The sequence below is a fragment of the Oncorhynchus mykiss genome, chromosome 26 (genome assembly GCF_057628025.1).
Source record: "Oncorhynchus mykiss isolate SJ-2025 chromosome 26, ASM5762802v1, whole genome shotgun sequence".
NCBI classification, from domain to species: domain Eukaryota; kingdom Metazoa; phylum Chordata; class Actinopteri; order Salmoniformes; family Salmonidae; genus Oncorhynchus; species Oncorhynchus mykiss.
In genome coordinates this window covers 13,595,194-13,610,000 of record NC_143047.1, presented here as the reverse complement: position 1 = coordinate 13,610,000, position 14,807 = coordinate 13,595,194, and the positions used below count along the sequence as shown (strand labels likewise).

General features: G+C 47.5%; 1 protein-coding gene across 2 annotated transcripts in view; it reads left to right on the top strand.

Annotated features, from left to right (window-relative positions):
- The window catches only part of LOC110506407 (piezo-type mechanosensitive ion channel component 1), a 79,040-nt gene that overhangs the window by 62,617 nt on the left and 1,616 nt on the right, over positions 1–14,807 (top strand). For both annotated transcript variants that reach the window (XM_090222145.1, XM_036964024.2), the window contains exons 22-49: positions 1,191–1,295; positions 1,497–1,653; positions 1,876–2,119; positions 2,251–2,347; positions 2,492–2,657; positions 2,812–2,901; positions 3,256–3,335; positions 3,549–3,620; positions 4,587–4,687; positions 4,833–4,962; positions 5,125–5,208; positions 5,342–5,514; positions 5,617–5,738; positions 8,665–8,853; positions 9,018–9,276; positions 10,232–10,420; positions 10,550–10,865; positions 10,991–11,114; positions 11,336–11,483; positions 11,757–11,971; positions 12,149–12,307; positions 12,444–12,591; positions 12,699–12,887; positions 13,086–13,178; positions 13,409–13,581; positions 13,716–13,838; positions 13,940–14,019; positions 14,520–14,718. In XM_090222145.1, coding sequence (XP_090078271.1) covers positions 1,191–1,295; positions 1,497–1,653; positions 1,876–2,119; positions 2,251–2,347; positions 2,492–2,657; positions 2,812–2,901; positions 3,256–3,335; positions 3,549–3,620; positions 4,587–4,687; positions 4,833–4,962; positions 5,125–5,208; positions 5,342–5,514; positions 5,617–5,738; positions 8,665–8,853; positions 9,018–9,276; positions 10,232–10,420; positions 10,550–10,865; positions 10,991–11,114; positions 11,336–11,483; positions 11,757–11,971; positions 12,149–12,307; positions 12,444–12,591; positions 12,699–12,887; positions 13,086–13,178; positions 13,409–13,581; positions 13,716–13,838; positions 13,940–14,019; positions 14,520–14,718 — 4,225 coding nt within the window. The remainder of the gene's footprint in view (positions 1–1,190; positions 1,296–1,496; positions 1,654–1,875; positions 2,120–2,250; positions 2,348–2,491; positions 2,658–2,811; positions 2,902–3,255; positions 3,336–3,548; positions 3,621–4,586; positions 4,688–4,832; positions 4,963–5,124; positions 5,209–5,341; positions 5,515–5,616; positions 5,739–8,664; positions 8,854–9,017; positions 9,277–10,231; positions 10,421–10,549; positions 10,866–10,990; positions 11,115–11,335; positions 11,484–11,756; positions 11,972–12,148; positions 12,308–12,443; positions 12,592–12,698; positions 12,888–13,085; positions 13,179–13,408; positions 13,582–13,715; positions 13,839–13,939; positions 14,020–14,519; positions 14,719–14,807) is intronic.

Here is a 14,807-nt window from a genome sequence, read left to right as displayed (position 1 = left end):
TGTCCCTCCCTCTACAGACTACCCCTGGTACCTACAGTACCTGACAGTGTATGTCCCTCCCTCTACAGACTACCCCTGGTACCTACAGTACCTGACAGTGTATGTCCCTCCCTCTACAGACTACCCCTGGTACCTACAGTACCTGACAGTGTATGTCCCTCCCTCTATAGACTACCCCTGGTACCTACAGTACCTGACAGTGTATGTCCCTCCCTCTACAGACTACCCCTGGTACCTACAGTACCTGACAGTGTATGTGCCTCCCTCTACAGACTACCCCTGGTACCTACAGTACCTGACAGTGTATGTCCCTCCCTCTATAGACTACCCCTGGTACCTACAGTACCTGACAGTGTATGTCCCTCCCTCTACAGACTACCCCTGGTACCTACAGTACCTGACAGTGTATGTCCCTCCCTCTACAGACTACCCCTGGTACCTACAGTACCTGACAGTGTATGTCCCTCCCTCTATAGACTACCCCTGGTACCTACAGTACCTGACAGTGTATGTCCCTCCCTCTATAGACTACCCCTGGTACCTACAGTACCTGACAGTGTATGTCCCTCCCTCTATAGACTACCCCTGGTACCTACAGTACCTGACAGTGTATGTGCCTCCCTCTACAGACTACCCCTGGTACCTACAGTACCTGACAGTGTATGTCCCTCCCTCTACAGACTACCCCTGGTACCTACAGTACCTGACAGTGTATGTCCCTCCCTCTACAGACTACCCCTGGTACCTACAGTACCTGACAGTGTATGTCCCTCCCTCTACAGACTACCCCTGGTACCTTCAGTACCTGACAGTGTATGTCCCTCCCTCTACAGACTAACCCTGGTACCTACAGTACCTGACAGTGTATGTCCCTCCCTCTATAGACTAACCCTGGTACCTACAGTACCTGACAGTGTATGTCCCTCCCTCTATAGACTACCCCTGGTACCTACAGTACCTGACAGTGTATGTCCCTCCCTCTACAGACTACCCCTGGTACCTACAGTACCTGACAGTGTATGTCCCTCCCTCTATAGACTACCCCTGGTACCTACAGTACCTGACAGTGTATGTCCCTCCCTCTACAGACTACCCCCGGTACCTACAGTACCTGACAGTGTATGTCCCTCCCTCTACAGACTACCCCTGGTACCTACAGTACCTGACAGTGTATGTCCCTCCCTCTACAGACTACCCCTGGCGATGGAACACCCCCGTCATAATCAACTCAGCACTCATCAAATGGATCTACCTCCCAGACTTCTACACCATCCCCAACTCCAAGAACCTCATTGGTGAGTCTCCTGTCTCATCTGACCCCTGACCTCAGTGATATTGTGGCCTACTAACGCTACGACCTGTGTTTGTTTGACCTCTAAATATCCTGGTCATAGATGCATAATCTAAAAAATGGTTAATTAGCAATTTGCTGATGTTCTACTGTAGCGTTCCTCCTGTCTGATGCTGATGGTTGTGTCTGTATCTGGTCCCTCCAGCGGACTTTGTCCTCCTGATGTGTGCCTCTCAGCAGTGGAAGGTGTTTGAGGATGAGAAGAGGGAGGAGTGGATGGTTCTGGCTGGGGAGAACACAGACGACCCTAACCCCATGGACGAGCGACCTTTCAACCCTGCCCCCAACTTCATCAACTGCAGGTACTGTATGACCAGACACCGATAACAACTGACCTAACAGCAGCTATAACCACACTCCTCCTCTTTATACCCTTCAGGCATTATTATGAGGGGTGGGAGTTTTTCCTGACCATGCGACCTGACCAGGAAAAACTCTGCACTAATTATTATACATCCTCAACTACACCTACCAGTTTACAGTATCAACATGAACTCTCGTCTCTCTCTCCCCCTCTCCTCCAGGTGTTACCTGGACATGGCCAAGGTGCTGGTGTTCCGTCACATGTTCTGGTTTGTCTTGTCGGTGGTGTTTGTGACGGGGGCCACCAGGATCAGTGTGTTCGGCCTGGGCTACCTGCTGGCCTGCTTCTTCTTCCTGCTCTTCGGCACCAAGCTGCTCAGGAAGCCCTCCCGCACGCGCCTGGTCATGTGGGACTGCCTCATCATCTACAACGTGGCCGTAATCATCTCCAAGAACATGTTGTCTGTGAGTGGCTATGCACCTCGCTGTGACACCCACATACTGTAACCATACGCCTATACAGGGTGGAAATGAACCTGGTTAGGTGAACTGCTAGGCTTGCGTACATTTTAAGTGAGAGTGTGTGTTGTCCCCAGATCTTGGCCTGTGTGTTTGTGGTGGAGATGCAGAGAGGTTTCTGCTGGGTGATCCAACTCTTCAGTCTGGTCTGCACAGTGAAGGGTTACTATGACCGTGAGTACTCAACACATACAGATGGATACAGTTCTTTTATCTCTATGAGTGAACACACATCACCCTCCAAATTGGCAGGTTAAACAATGATATTATAGAATAACCAAAGCGGACTTTGTATGCTTGTGTGTGTGTGTTCTACAGCTAAGAGTGTGAGCGATAAGGCGTGTACTCTGCCTGTAGAGGAGGCAGGGATCATCTGGGACAGTATCTGCTTCTTCTTCCTCCTGCTGCAGAGGAGAGTGTTCCTCAGCTGCTACTTCCTGCACGTGACAGCCGACCTGCAGGCCTCTGCCCGCCAAGCCTCCCGGTGAGCACTGGTCTCCACAGCACCCCCTGGAGGGCACCCTAAAAGCCACGACATTCCCCTGCAACACAGTTTTGATGGGTGTTTTGCTGTGTGTTCAGTCTGTATGTACTGTATGGAAACATGTTATGTTGACCTGATGTTTTGATTGGGACAGGGGCTTTGAGCTGTTCAGGGCCAGCATTGTGAAGAACATGCGCTTCCACCAGGAAGTAGAGAAGAAGTCCCTCTCGCAGCTCAAGAGATCGTGAGTAGCCATAGAAACGACCGCTTTCCTTGTTCTCAACACATTGAGCCATTCCTCATGTATCACGCTAAAACAGGCTAATGAGAGAGCCAGCTCTCATAACTAACCAATAGCCAAGAATGGCCACTAGCAAGGCCATTAATCTCCCTCTGAATATGTCTGATGAATGTGACAGCAGATGAACGATCTCTGGAAAACACAAAAAAACAAGATTGTAGTGTGGTCAAGTGCCATATATGACCGCTTAATTATATACAACTAATGTAGAAGAACTGAGAGAGGAATGAGAGAGAGAGGGTAACGTAGTCAGTGCTCATCATTATGACATCAGACTGTGTCTGCCCTTCCCCTCAGGATGGAACGGATCCGCTCCAAACAGGAGAAGTGTAAAGAGGGCCATCGGAAGTTGGACACCAAGGCGGATCCGGCATCAGGTACTCAACTTCATTACTCTGTACTAATCCAGCAGGCATGAAATGAGCTTTGGTTTGGACTTGTGCTCTCGCTGTCATGAATCATCCTATTAACCGTTAGTAAAATGTTTTGAAGAAATTCAACAACCCACCGCTACAGATTATGGTTTGAGGGTGGTTGTGTTGTGTGTTTGCTGTTTGGTAAAGCCTGAGGCCCTTCATCTCACCCCGCAGAGCCACAGAGGGAAAAGAGAAGCCACAAGCGTGGCAAGAAGTGGCAAGAGCCCTGGCTGGACCATGCTAAAGGTTTGCTCCATAGCCCACCACTATATAGCCCTCTGTCTGTGTATATGTCAGTGCCAGACTGACTCTCTCCACATCCCTCCATCTCCACAGTATCTGACCCCGCATTTATCTCACACCAAGTTCTTAAATGGATGTGTTTGTGCATGCAGCTGCTTGTCGTGTGCCTGTATGTGCATGTTCCGGGTGTGTCTATGAGCATCCATGTATATAATATTGTATATGTTTATGTGACTGTGCACTCTCTATCCTCTGTAATGCAACTGTGTCTGAGAGACTTCTTCTGGAAGATCATGCAGTCAGTTAGAATCACGTCATTACTCGAGGCTGGGCTGTGTCCCAAGATGCCCTTAGCTCAAATAAAATACCTTCCATCTGTCTGCCTCAGGAGGTCCGGAAATTAGATTTGTCTGGGATCTTTGATATTGAAATAGGAGTATTTTTCTCCTGCGGTGAGCGGCATCTGCATCTGATGTCTTCTGTCAGTGATGGGGAAATGGTTGGCTGAGCCGGCCTGCACTGTTTACATGCACAGTCAGAAATCTGATAGAGTTTGCCTTAGGACAGAACCAATCAGAGTTTGTCACAGTTTATTAGCAGACCTATAGTGTTTCATAATGGAATAGGTCTTACACATGGGGATAGTACACATATTTCTCTATACTCTTCGAATTGCAGCTGCAGACCAGTAGAGGATTGTAATCTCCCGGTCTATTTGGCCTGTCTTTCCCCACATCTGTTTTCATTATTTCCTTCCTCAGACAGAACGGCATTGTCCAATGCTGCTAGTCAGTTTCCTTAGTTTCAGTTTTGTTTGAAAATCAGGCACTAAACACTCCTGGGTTTGAAGTGGTCTCGGTGTATATGAGTTATGACTAGGTGTACTACCGGAGAATGCATTCACTACCCATGGTCTGTCCTGTCCCCGTGTATTGATATCATCTGGATGGTTTCTGTTTACCTCTGCAGTGTTGCATTCTGGGGATTACTACTTGTTTGAGTCAGACAGTGAGGAGGAAGAAGAACTATTTTCAGAAGAAAAAAAGCCTCAGAAACAGACTGCCTTTCAGGTGAGTTCACCTTAGACAGTAAACACAGCCTCTGCCACCACAGCATTGTCACAGTGTTAAATTGCACAGAAATGTGCAAAAACAACAATATTACTCAAGATACTCCAAAGCTTGCTTTTCACAATGCAGTATTGTGCCCTCACAGCTGGCGTACCGGGCGTGGGTGACCAGCGCCAAGGCAACACTGAGGGAACGCCAGGAGAGACAGAAAGAACAGAGGAGGCTGGAAAGAGAGGAGAGACGGCAGAGGGAACAGGACAGCTCTCCAGCATCAGGTCAGAGATCACACACACACACACACACACACACACACACATACACACACACACACACACACACACACACACACACACACACACACACACACACACACACACACACACACACACACACACACACACACAGTGTTTAACTTTTTGTTGTTTTTTCTGTTACAGGTCATGAAGGTAGTCTTGAATTTGAAGAAAGTATCTCACACGAAGGGATAGACGACAATGACGAACTTGAAGGAGAGGGCTCAGGTATTTTGAGGGTTTATTTCATATTTTGCCCATTATATTCCCAGTGTTTTAAATAATGCCATTTATTCATTAAGTTTCACACATGTTTTTGTCTATATGACCTAGTGCAATATAATCTCATGCTGTGCTCCAGGGAAGGCAGACATCGTGCAGAGGATCCTGGACATCCTCATGTTGCTGTGGATCGTGTTCCTGGCCATGGTGGATGGCCTAACAGAGTGGCTCAACCTCATCACCAAGCAGTACGTGGACACCTCCACCGTGCTGTGCAACGAACGCTACCACCTCATACACAACGTCAGCCAGGTCAGTTATAAAGTACCTCCCACAACCAGAAGTCATCTACTTCTAGTGGGCCACTGTCCCAGTATGACCAGTGATGGACCCTAACCCTGTAGTGTTTAACAGGGATCTCTGAGGGAGCCCATGGAGGATCAGCTGTCCCAGGGCAGCGAGAGCCCCACTATGGAGACCTGTCTGGGAGACATAGAGGGAGACACGGACCACGTGAATAGAACCAGTGCCACCAGGTTGGTGAAGGTGATAGCCCATTTAACCTATTGGGCACATTAATATTGAATATCTCTTTCGAGGGAGGAACAGAATAGAATTTAACAGAATTTATATGTCCTTTTCTTACTAGTTGTAATCATCTACACCAGTGGTTCCCAAACTTTTATAGTCCCGTACCCCTTCAAACATTCAACCTCCAGCTGCATAGCACCAGGGTCAGCGCACTCTCAAATGTTGTTTTTTTGTCATCGTTGTAAGCCTGCTACACACACACTATACGATACATTTATTAAACATAAGAATGAGTTTTTGTCACAACCCGGCTCGTGGGAAGTCACAAAGAGCTTTAGTAGGACCTGGGCACAAATAATAATATAATAATAATCAATCATTTTGCTATTTATTTAACCATCTTACATATAAAACCTTATTTGTTCATTGAAAATTGTGAATAACTCAGCACAGGTTAATGAGAAGGGTGTGCTTGAAAGGATGCACATAACTCTGCAATGTTGGGTTGCATTGGAGGGAGTCTCAGTCTTAAATCCTTTTTCACACAGTCTGTGCCTGTATTCAGTTGTCATGCTAGTGAGGGCCGAGAATCCACTGTCACATAGGTACGTGGTTGCAAAGGGCATCAGTATCTTAACAGCGCGATTTGCCAAGGCAGGATACTCTGAGCACAGTCCAATCCAGAAATCTGGCAGTGGCTTCTGATTAAATTACATTTTCACAGAACCGCTTGATGCAATTTTGATGAGGCTCTCTTGTTCAGGTATTGTTAAGTGGAATGGAGGCAGGGCATGAAACAAATCCAGTTGTTTGTGTCATCCGTTTTGGGAAAGTACCTGCGTAATTGCGCACCCAACTCACTCAGGTGCTTCGCTATATCACATTTCACATTGTCCGTAAGCTTGAGTTCATTTGCACACAAGAAATCATACAATGATGGAAAGACCTGTGTGTTGTCCTTGTTAATGCAGACAGAGAAGAGCTCCAACTTCTTAATCATAGCCTCAATTTTATCCACACATTGAATATAGTTGTGGAGAGTTCCTGTAATCCTAGATACAGATCATTTAGGTGAGAAACAACATCACCCAGATAGTCATCATGTAAGTGGTCAGACAAGTAAAAACTTTAAGCTCGTCTCTCAATTCAAAACATCGTATCAATACTTTCCCCTTGATAACCAGCGCACTTCTGTATGTTGTAAAAGCGTTACATGGTCGCTGCCCATATCATTGCATATTGCAGAAAATACACGAGAGTTCAGGGGCCTTGCTTTAACAAAGTTAACCATTTTCACTGTAGTCTCCAAAACGTCTTCAGGCTGTCAGGCAAGAGCCTCTCGGTGGATGCTGCAGTGTACCCAAGTAGCATCGGGAGCAACTGCTTGCACGCGTGTTACCTCTCCACTATGTCTCCCTGTCATGGCTTTTGCATCATCAGTACAGATACCAACACATCTTGACCACCAAAGTCCATTTGATGTCACAAAGCTGTCCAGCACTTTAAAAAAAATATCCTCTCCTGTTGTCCTGGTTTCCAGTGGTTTGCAGAAGAGGATGTCTTCCTTAATTGACCCCCATAAACGTAACGGACATAAACCAGCTGTGCCAGGCCCGCCACGTCTGCTGACTCATCCAGTTATAACGCATTGAATTCACTGGCAGTAATTGTTTCATAACATCTACAGCCATGTCACTGATGAGTCATGAAACAGTTTTGTTTGATGAAGGCATTGTCTGTATAGTTTTTTTTTGGCCTTTTCCCCCGGGATTGTCCCAGCCATATCCATGGCAGCAGGAAGAATAAAGTCCTCCACAAAAGCCACTCAGTAGCTCACCATAGAAGACGCGTCTAGCCCCTTCTTATTAATGGCATCTCTTCGGCTGCATCAGATTCACAACTGTCAGTGTCCATGCTAGCTGGGCTAACAACAAATGTAGATTTACTAATGCTAGCATTGGATGTGCTCGTGGAAGCAGACCAACTTGTGTTGTCGACAAGTGCAGGTGTAGTACTGCTGGTAGTAGCAGTACTACCAGTAGAGCTGGTATGTGTCTCTATGGACGTGGGCCTTACTTTTTTTAACCATTTCTGAGCAAACTAAATGAGCAGCAGCTACGTTTGGCTACACATGGACCGTTAGTGGATTTCCTGCGAGAGAGTAACGGTTAATGTGATTGGATGTTAATTATTTGACTAGGCTATCTGTATTTGACATTGTGTCGTTATTTCGCTGACACTAGATGGTTTGATTTTATTTTTGGCAGTGAAACAAGGCTACTCAGGCGAGGAAAAAACCTCAGCCAAATGTATAGCCCCGTTGGAAAATATACATGGACTGTTTGAAACTGTGAAAAAATAAACATTTAATTATTATTATTATTTTTATTCTTTAATGTTAATCACATTTTTATTTGGCGTAGCCCCGACGGCTTTGCGCCTACCCCAGTTTGAGAATACCTGCTCTACACTGAACAAAAGTTTAAACGCAGTGTAAAATGTTGGTCCCATGTTTCATGAGCTGAAATAAAAGATCCCAGAAATGTTCCATGAACACAAAAAGCTTATTTCCCTCAAATTTTGTGCACAAATTAGTTTACACAAATTAGTTTACATCCCTGTCAGTGAGCATTTCTCCTTTGACAAGATAATCCATCCACCTGACAGGTGTGGCATATCAAGGAGCTGATTAAACAGCATGGTCATTACACAGGTGCACCTTGTGCTGGGGACAGTAAAATTAGCAGTTTTGTCACACAACACAATGCCACAAATTAGGGCCTAATACATTTATTTCAATTGACTGATTTCCTCATATGAACTGTAACTCTGTAAAATCTTTGAAATTGTTGCATGTTGCATTTATATATTTGTTCAGTATATAATTCAGTCAGTGTTAAGTGTTTTGCTTACCTGTGTGTTATGTTGTAGTGGGTTGGAGCTGGAGGAGCTGAGCGAGTGTGAGCTGAGCGAGCGTGAGCTGAGCGAGCGTGAGCGTCATAGCGGCACCACCCTGTGTTGTTCAGAGCCCACTTTGGAGCTGCTGGGGGTGGAGCCAGAACCACAGCACATAAGCCGCTACCGCCACTCCAGGACTGCCAGCGAGATGCTCACTGACCGGTACTGACATACACCTTACAATGTTCCCAGAAGATCTCTACAGTTGACATGCTACAGACTCCAGCTTCAAGCCTGATTGACTCAGACTGCCAACTGTCCCCACGTGTGTATGTTCTGCGTGTATGAACTGTACTGACCCCAATGTCTCTATACCTCTAACTCAGGCAGTTCTTTGTGGAGGAGCTGGTCCAGTGTAGAGAGTTCTACTCCTCTCAGAACCGCCTGCTGAAGCTGCAGTTTGCCCTGTACAACCTCCTGGCTGCCAACTCAGAGCTGGTGTGCTACTTCATCATCGTGCTCAACAACATGGTGACGGCCTCTGTCATCTCAGTGGTGCTGCCCATCCTCATCTTCCTCTGGGCCATGCTGGCCGTGCCACGCCCCACCAAGAAGTTCTGGATGACCGCTATTGTCTACACTGAGGTGGGTCGTTGTTGGTTTGAAAATGTTGGTACCAAGACAGAGCTGGTTTATGGATTGTTATTGTTGCACCGATGTAGTATGGTAGTGCACACCTATGCAAGCCTGTTGAGACATGGTGAGCGTCTGCACCTGTGCAATGCTATCTTCTCCCTCCTCTTGCCTTCGTTGGCTAAAGTGGTGTAAACATGCGTAAGATGTGAAGTATGTCATGTGTAAGACTGTTTTTTATTGAACACCTGGTGTTAACCAACGGTAGAAACCAAATTGCATTCCAGATTTCCAGGCCTAATTTAGGGCTTTATTCCACTCTGTTCCCGTTCCAGGCTGTTAGCTTTTACAAAAATAAATACAAATAACATTTAACAGATGGTCATGTATCAGATACGTTTCTTTATGTTAAACTATGTTTCCCAGGCCTCCCGGGTGGCACAGTGGTTAAGGGCGCTGTACTGCAGCGCCAGCTGTGCCATCAGAGTCCCTGGGTTTGCGCCCAGGCTCTGTCGTAACCGGCCGCGACCGGGAGGTCCGTGGGGCGACGCACAATTGGCCTAGCGTCGTCCGGGTTAGGGAGGGCTTGGTCGGTAGGGATGTCCTTGTCTCATCGCGCACCAGCGACTCCTGTGGCGGGCCGGGCGAAGTGCGCGCTAACCAAGGTTGCCAGGTGCACGGTGTAGCCTCCGACACATTGGTGCGGCTGGCTTCCGGGTTGGATGCGCGCTGTGTTAAGAAGCAGTGCGGCTGGTTGGGTTGTGTATCGGAGGACGCATGACTTTCAACCTTCGTCTCTCCCGAGCCCGTCCGGGAGTTGTAGCGATGAGACAAGATAGTAGCTACTACAACAATTGGATACCACGAAATTGGGGAGAAAAAAGGGGTAATTTTTATTTATTTTTTTAACACAAAAAAATAAAGAATTCCCCTCTGCATTGTTCTGGTTGGTTCCGGTTCTACTCAGGTCATGGTGGTGGTAAAGTACCTGTTCCAGTTTGGTTTCTTCCCGTGGAACAGTGTATATGAGCTCACGCTGAACGAGGACAAGCCTTTCTTCCCACCTCGTATCCTGGGCCTGGAGAAGACTGATAACTACATCCGCTATGATCTGCTGCAGCTGCTGGCTCTCTTCTTCCATCGCTCACTGCTACAGGTATACCAGCCCACCATTGAACTCTCTGCCGTGACTCTGTTGGCCTTGGCATTCATGATCATACGTTTTTACCACAAGATTTGGATTCAATACTCATAACGGTTTTGTTTCTTCACTGTCTCTCACCAGCGGTATGGCCTGTGGGACCAGGAATGTGCTCTGGAGGAGAAGCCCTCGCGTCCATCAAAGGAGGCCAACAAGAAGGAGGGAGGAGAAGGGGTGGAGGTCCTTGTCCATCCCAGCCCAGGACTCAGCCTCATGGACCTGGAGGAACTCAAACCGGACAAGAACCAGAAGGCCGAACCAGAGCCTGAACCAGAGCCCGAACCAGAGCCCAGCACCAGCGTAGCCCCTACCCCAGAGCCGCCCCCCAGCCTGCCTGTGGAGGGACCCAAGAAGAAGGGCAGCATCATGCGCTTCCGCAAGAAAAAACAACTAAGCAAAGGTGACTTAAAGAAACTAGCAGTAGAAGGGAGAATGAAGACGTTCGTGAATGAAGGGCTTGTGTGTCCTTATGACTGCCCTCCTCCGAGTTACAGTGAAATGATTTGTATTCTGTTTGGATCCTAGAAGCCTTAGATATCAAGGCTGAGAAGAAGGAGCAGAAGAAGAAACAGAAGGATAAGCGTAGAGAGGCAGCCAGTAAGAAGCTGATAGCAGCGGGAGAGAAGATCAAGCACCTCACCATCACAGCGTAAGTACACAGAAGTCACTCACTGGAGAGCGCGTCAGACAATACAGACGTCACACAATTACATAACAAGTGGATTCTATAATGTTATTATTGTTTGTAAATCATTCTGTGGGGTTTGATTTGCATTTAGAAGTGTAGTTGGTTGTGACACGATTACTGTGATGTACGAATCAGTGGACCTCTTATAATCTTGAGATTTGATTCCCCAATCCTCTTTGTAGTGTGCGGGATGTCTACAAGCCTTGTCACGAATTCATCAGTGACATCTTACATGCGCCGTACCGTGCTGCCACTGATGTGTACGCCCTCATGTTCCTCACTGACGTGGTGGATTTCATCATCATTGTCTTTGGGTTCTGGGCCTTTGGAGTGAGTACTGTTTACATGACTGCAATGAAATTCACTTTGTGTACGAGGCCACTCTTGGCCCACAACCTATTCCTATACCTGCGCCGGCAAAATCTCTCAAACTTTTCAAACCTCTCAAAACAATTCCGATATTGTATTACTCATTGTTGCGTCCCCCCCTACATGTTATTCCGATTTAAACCATCAAAACGCCATCTTTAGAAGCTCTGTGCTTGGTCACAGGACACTATAACAGCATTCTGTGGACTTAACGGTTTGCCCGTTGTGCCTCAGAAACACTCGGCCGCAGCAGACATTGCCTCCACGCTGTCAGAGGACCAGGTGCCCGAGGCCTTCCTGGTGATGCTGCTCATCCAGTTCAGCACCATGATCATCGACCGAGCCCTCTACCTCCGCAAGACCGTCCTGGGCAAGCTCATCTTCCAGATCATCCTGGTGTTCGGCATCCACCTCTGGATGTTCTTCATCCTGCCTGCTGTCACTGAGAGGTGAGGAAGAGGAAGGTGTTTCCGCAGAGTGATGCACCTCATTACATCTGGTCTATTTAATCACCCTTAGGACGATATGTTTGTCTATCTTCGTGATGTTCGACAGTCCTTAAGCGCTGTGCCCATTGCATCATTTCTCTGAGGTGTGTGCTGAGGTGTCTCCCTCTGTCCTCTCAGGATGTTCAGTCAAAACTCGGTGGCTCAGCTCTGGTACTTCTTCAAGTGTATCTACTTTGCCCTGTCGGCCTATCAGATCCGCTGTGGCTACCCCACCCGGATCCTGGGCAACTTCCTCACTAAGAAGTTCAACCACCTCAACCTCTTCCTCTTCCAAGGGTGAGTCTGTCCATTCATAATCTCCTACTCTGCCACACCATATCATATGTTTGTGTCAGGGAGTCTCCCTGTTCAGGGAGGTGATGGGATGAGGTTGGGTCATACAGGGTCATATTGTCTATCTGTCTGCTCTCAGGTTCCGCTTGGTGCCTTTCCTGGTGGAGCTCCGGGCAGTGATGGACTGGGTTTGGACTGACACCACTCTGTCCCTCTCCAACTGGATGTGTGTGGAAGACATCTACGCCAACATCTTCATCATCAAGTGCAGCCGTGAGACAGAGAAGGTACAAAGACCTCTAGATTACAAATGCAGTTGATAAAATCCCTTGCCGTCTGTTGTAGTATGTGATTAGGCCAGCGGTTCTTACAGCTGGTTCCTCTTCATCCGCAGAAATACCCTCAGCCCAAAGGCCAGAAGAAGAAGAAGATAGTGAAGTATGGGATGGGAGGACTCATCATCTTCTTCCTCATCTGCATCATCTGGTTCCCGCTGCTCTTCATCTCATTGGTCAGATCGGTTGTGGGCGTGGTCAATCACCCTGTGGATGTCACAGTGACCGTCAAGCTAGGAGGATATGAGGTAATACCTGGGGGGAATTATAGTGAGCACAGTTTACACTCTAAGGGCAGCGGACCCATACTGCCCATGGTCATGTTCAACAGCAAGTCTAGTCCAGCACTAAAAAGCAAGCAATGGAGAATCTATGGAAGATACATTTGAAATGTGCTCATGTTAGAGTTGTTGTACTGAAACGTTAACCGTTGTCCCTCTCCATAGCCCTTGTTCACCATGAGTGTCCAGCAGCAGTCCATTCAGTCCTTCACTGAGGAGGACTACAACAAACTCACCACCAATTTCTATGACAATGCTGTACGTAATAATACCTCCAACTCTACTGTAAAGAGCTCAACTAATTTCCTTCCCTCGTGCACCCTGTTTTAGAGTATAATTAAACAAATTGTGTACAACTGTGTGACTGTGAGTAAGTGATCCCTGTTGGATGATGAATACAACAAACATGGACTTGAGCTCTGCTGCTCTCTATTTGCCTCCGCGGTAGGCAGTTCTAACTTCTGACTGTCTGCGTGTGTCCCCTGCAGAGGGCTATGCAGTTCATCACCCTCTACAGCTATGAGGACATAGTGACAGCTAAGATCGAGGGCAGCTCAGGGTCAGTGTGGAGGATCAGCCCACCCAGTCGACAGGAGGTGGTCAAGGAGCTGCTCGGCAGCCCTGTGGACATGACCCTACGCCTGGCCTGGACCTTCCAGAGGTCAGCTGGGTGTGGTGTGTGTGTGCATGGGTGTGTGTGCACCTGTATGTGTATGCTGCTGTTTGTGTGTGGTTTCAAGTAGTTGCCCTGTGGTTTTCTATATTTCAGATATGTTTGTCTGTCTCTTTCTTCAGGGACCTTGGCAAGGGCGGCACTGTGGAGCACACATCTGACAAGTACTCCATCGATCTGGATCCAGGCAACCCGGTCAGAGCAGACCTGGCTTCACTGCTAGTGGGGAACCGCACAGACCCTGTGTATGTTCTGCTCTCCGTTCAAAGTCAAATGTAGTATTTACATTTCTGCTGTTTGAAATCCTGTCCTGAATTCTGTTTGACATGATCTGTTTTTTTATCAGACGTGTGCCTCACATGTTCCCCAACTATATCCGAGCACCGAACGGAGCCGAGGCCAAACCAGTCGACCAGCTGTATGAAGGTCAGAGCGGCTTTTCTGTATAAACATCATTCTTGCCACAGTACTAGAAATATAGACGGGTTAGCTGACAACGTCACGAGAACGATGCACACGCTTCAAAGGGGTAGAAGGCCAGATACCTAGCAACAATGACAAGAAACTGTCCTGTGGTGAATCGTAAGTGTCTCGTTTCAGCTTGTTTGATATTGTTCTTGATACCATGTCATGTTTTGTCTGATGTCACGTCAACTAATATGGCAAAAATTTGCTAGCTGTGACGACTTATTTGACAGACAAGTGCTCATTGTTCAGCTTTCTTTCTTTTTTCAATAAACATTGGAGGCGATATATATAGTTGACATGTTGTCAACAATCTAAGCCAACTCCGTCTGTTTTGCCCCATAGTTGCGCACGCATCGGTTTTGTTGCTAGACAACCAACCCGTCTATAAGGAAGCTCAAAGCTGAAACATAGGCAGTCAGTCTGTGTTACTGTCTCTCTGACACCATGTTATGTTGCAGGTGACGAGGAGGGCTACCAGGATGTAACACTGTCTCTGATGAGGGACCGCTCTCTGAACAGCACCCGTGGGGCCCAGGAGTGGTGGGACATCAGCATCGCCGACTGTCCTCCGTCCACAGGGGCCTGCGGCGTCCTTCCCATGGTCATCTTCAACGACAAAGTCAGCCCCCCCAGCCTAGGTTTCCTGGCTGGATATGGGTAAGGATCTGTGCCTACCGGTCTCCTCAATGGTAGCCAAGTCCAGCTAATCTAATACACTCGATTTACATTCAAACTATTGAGTGGGA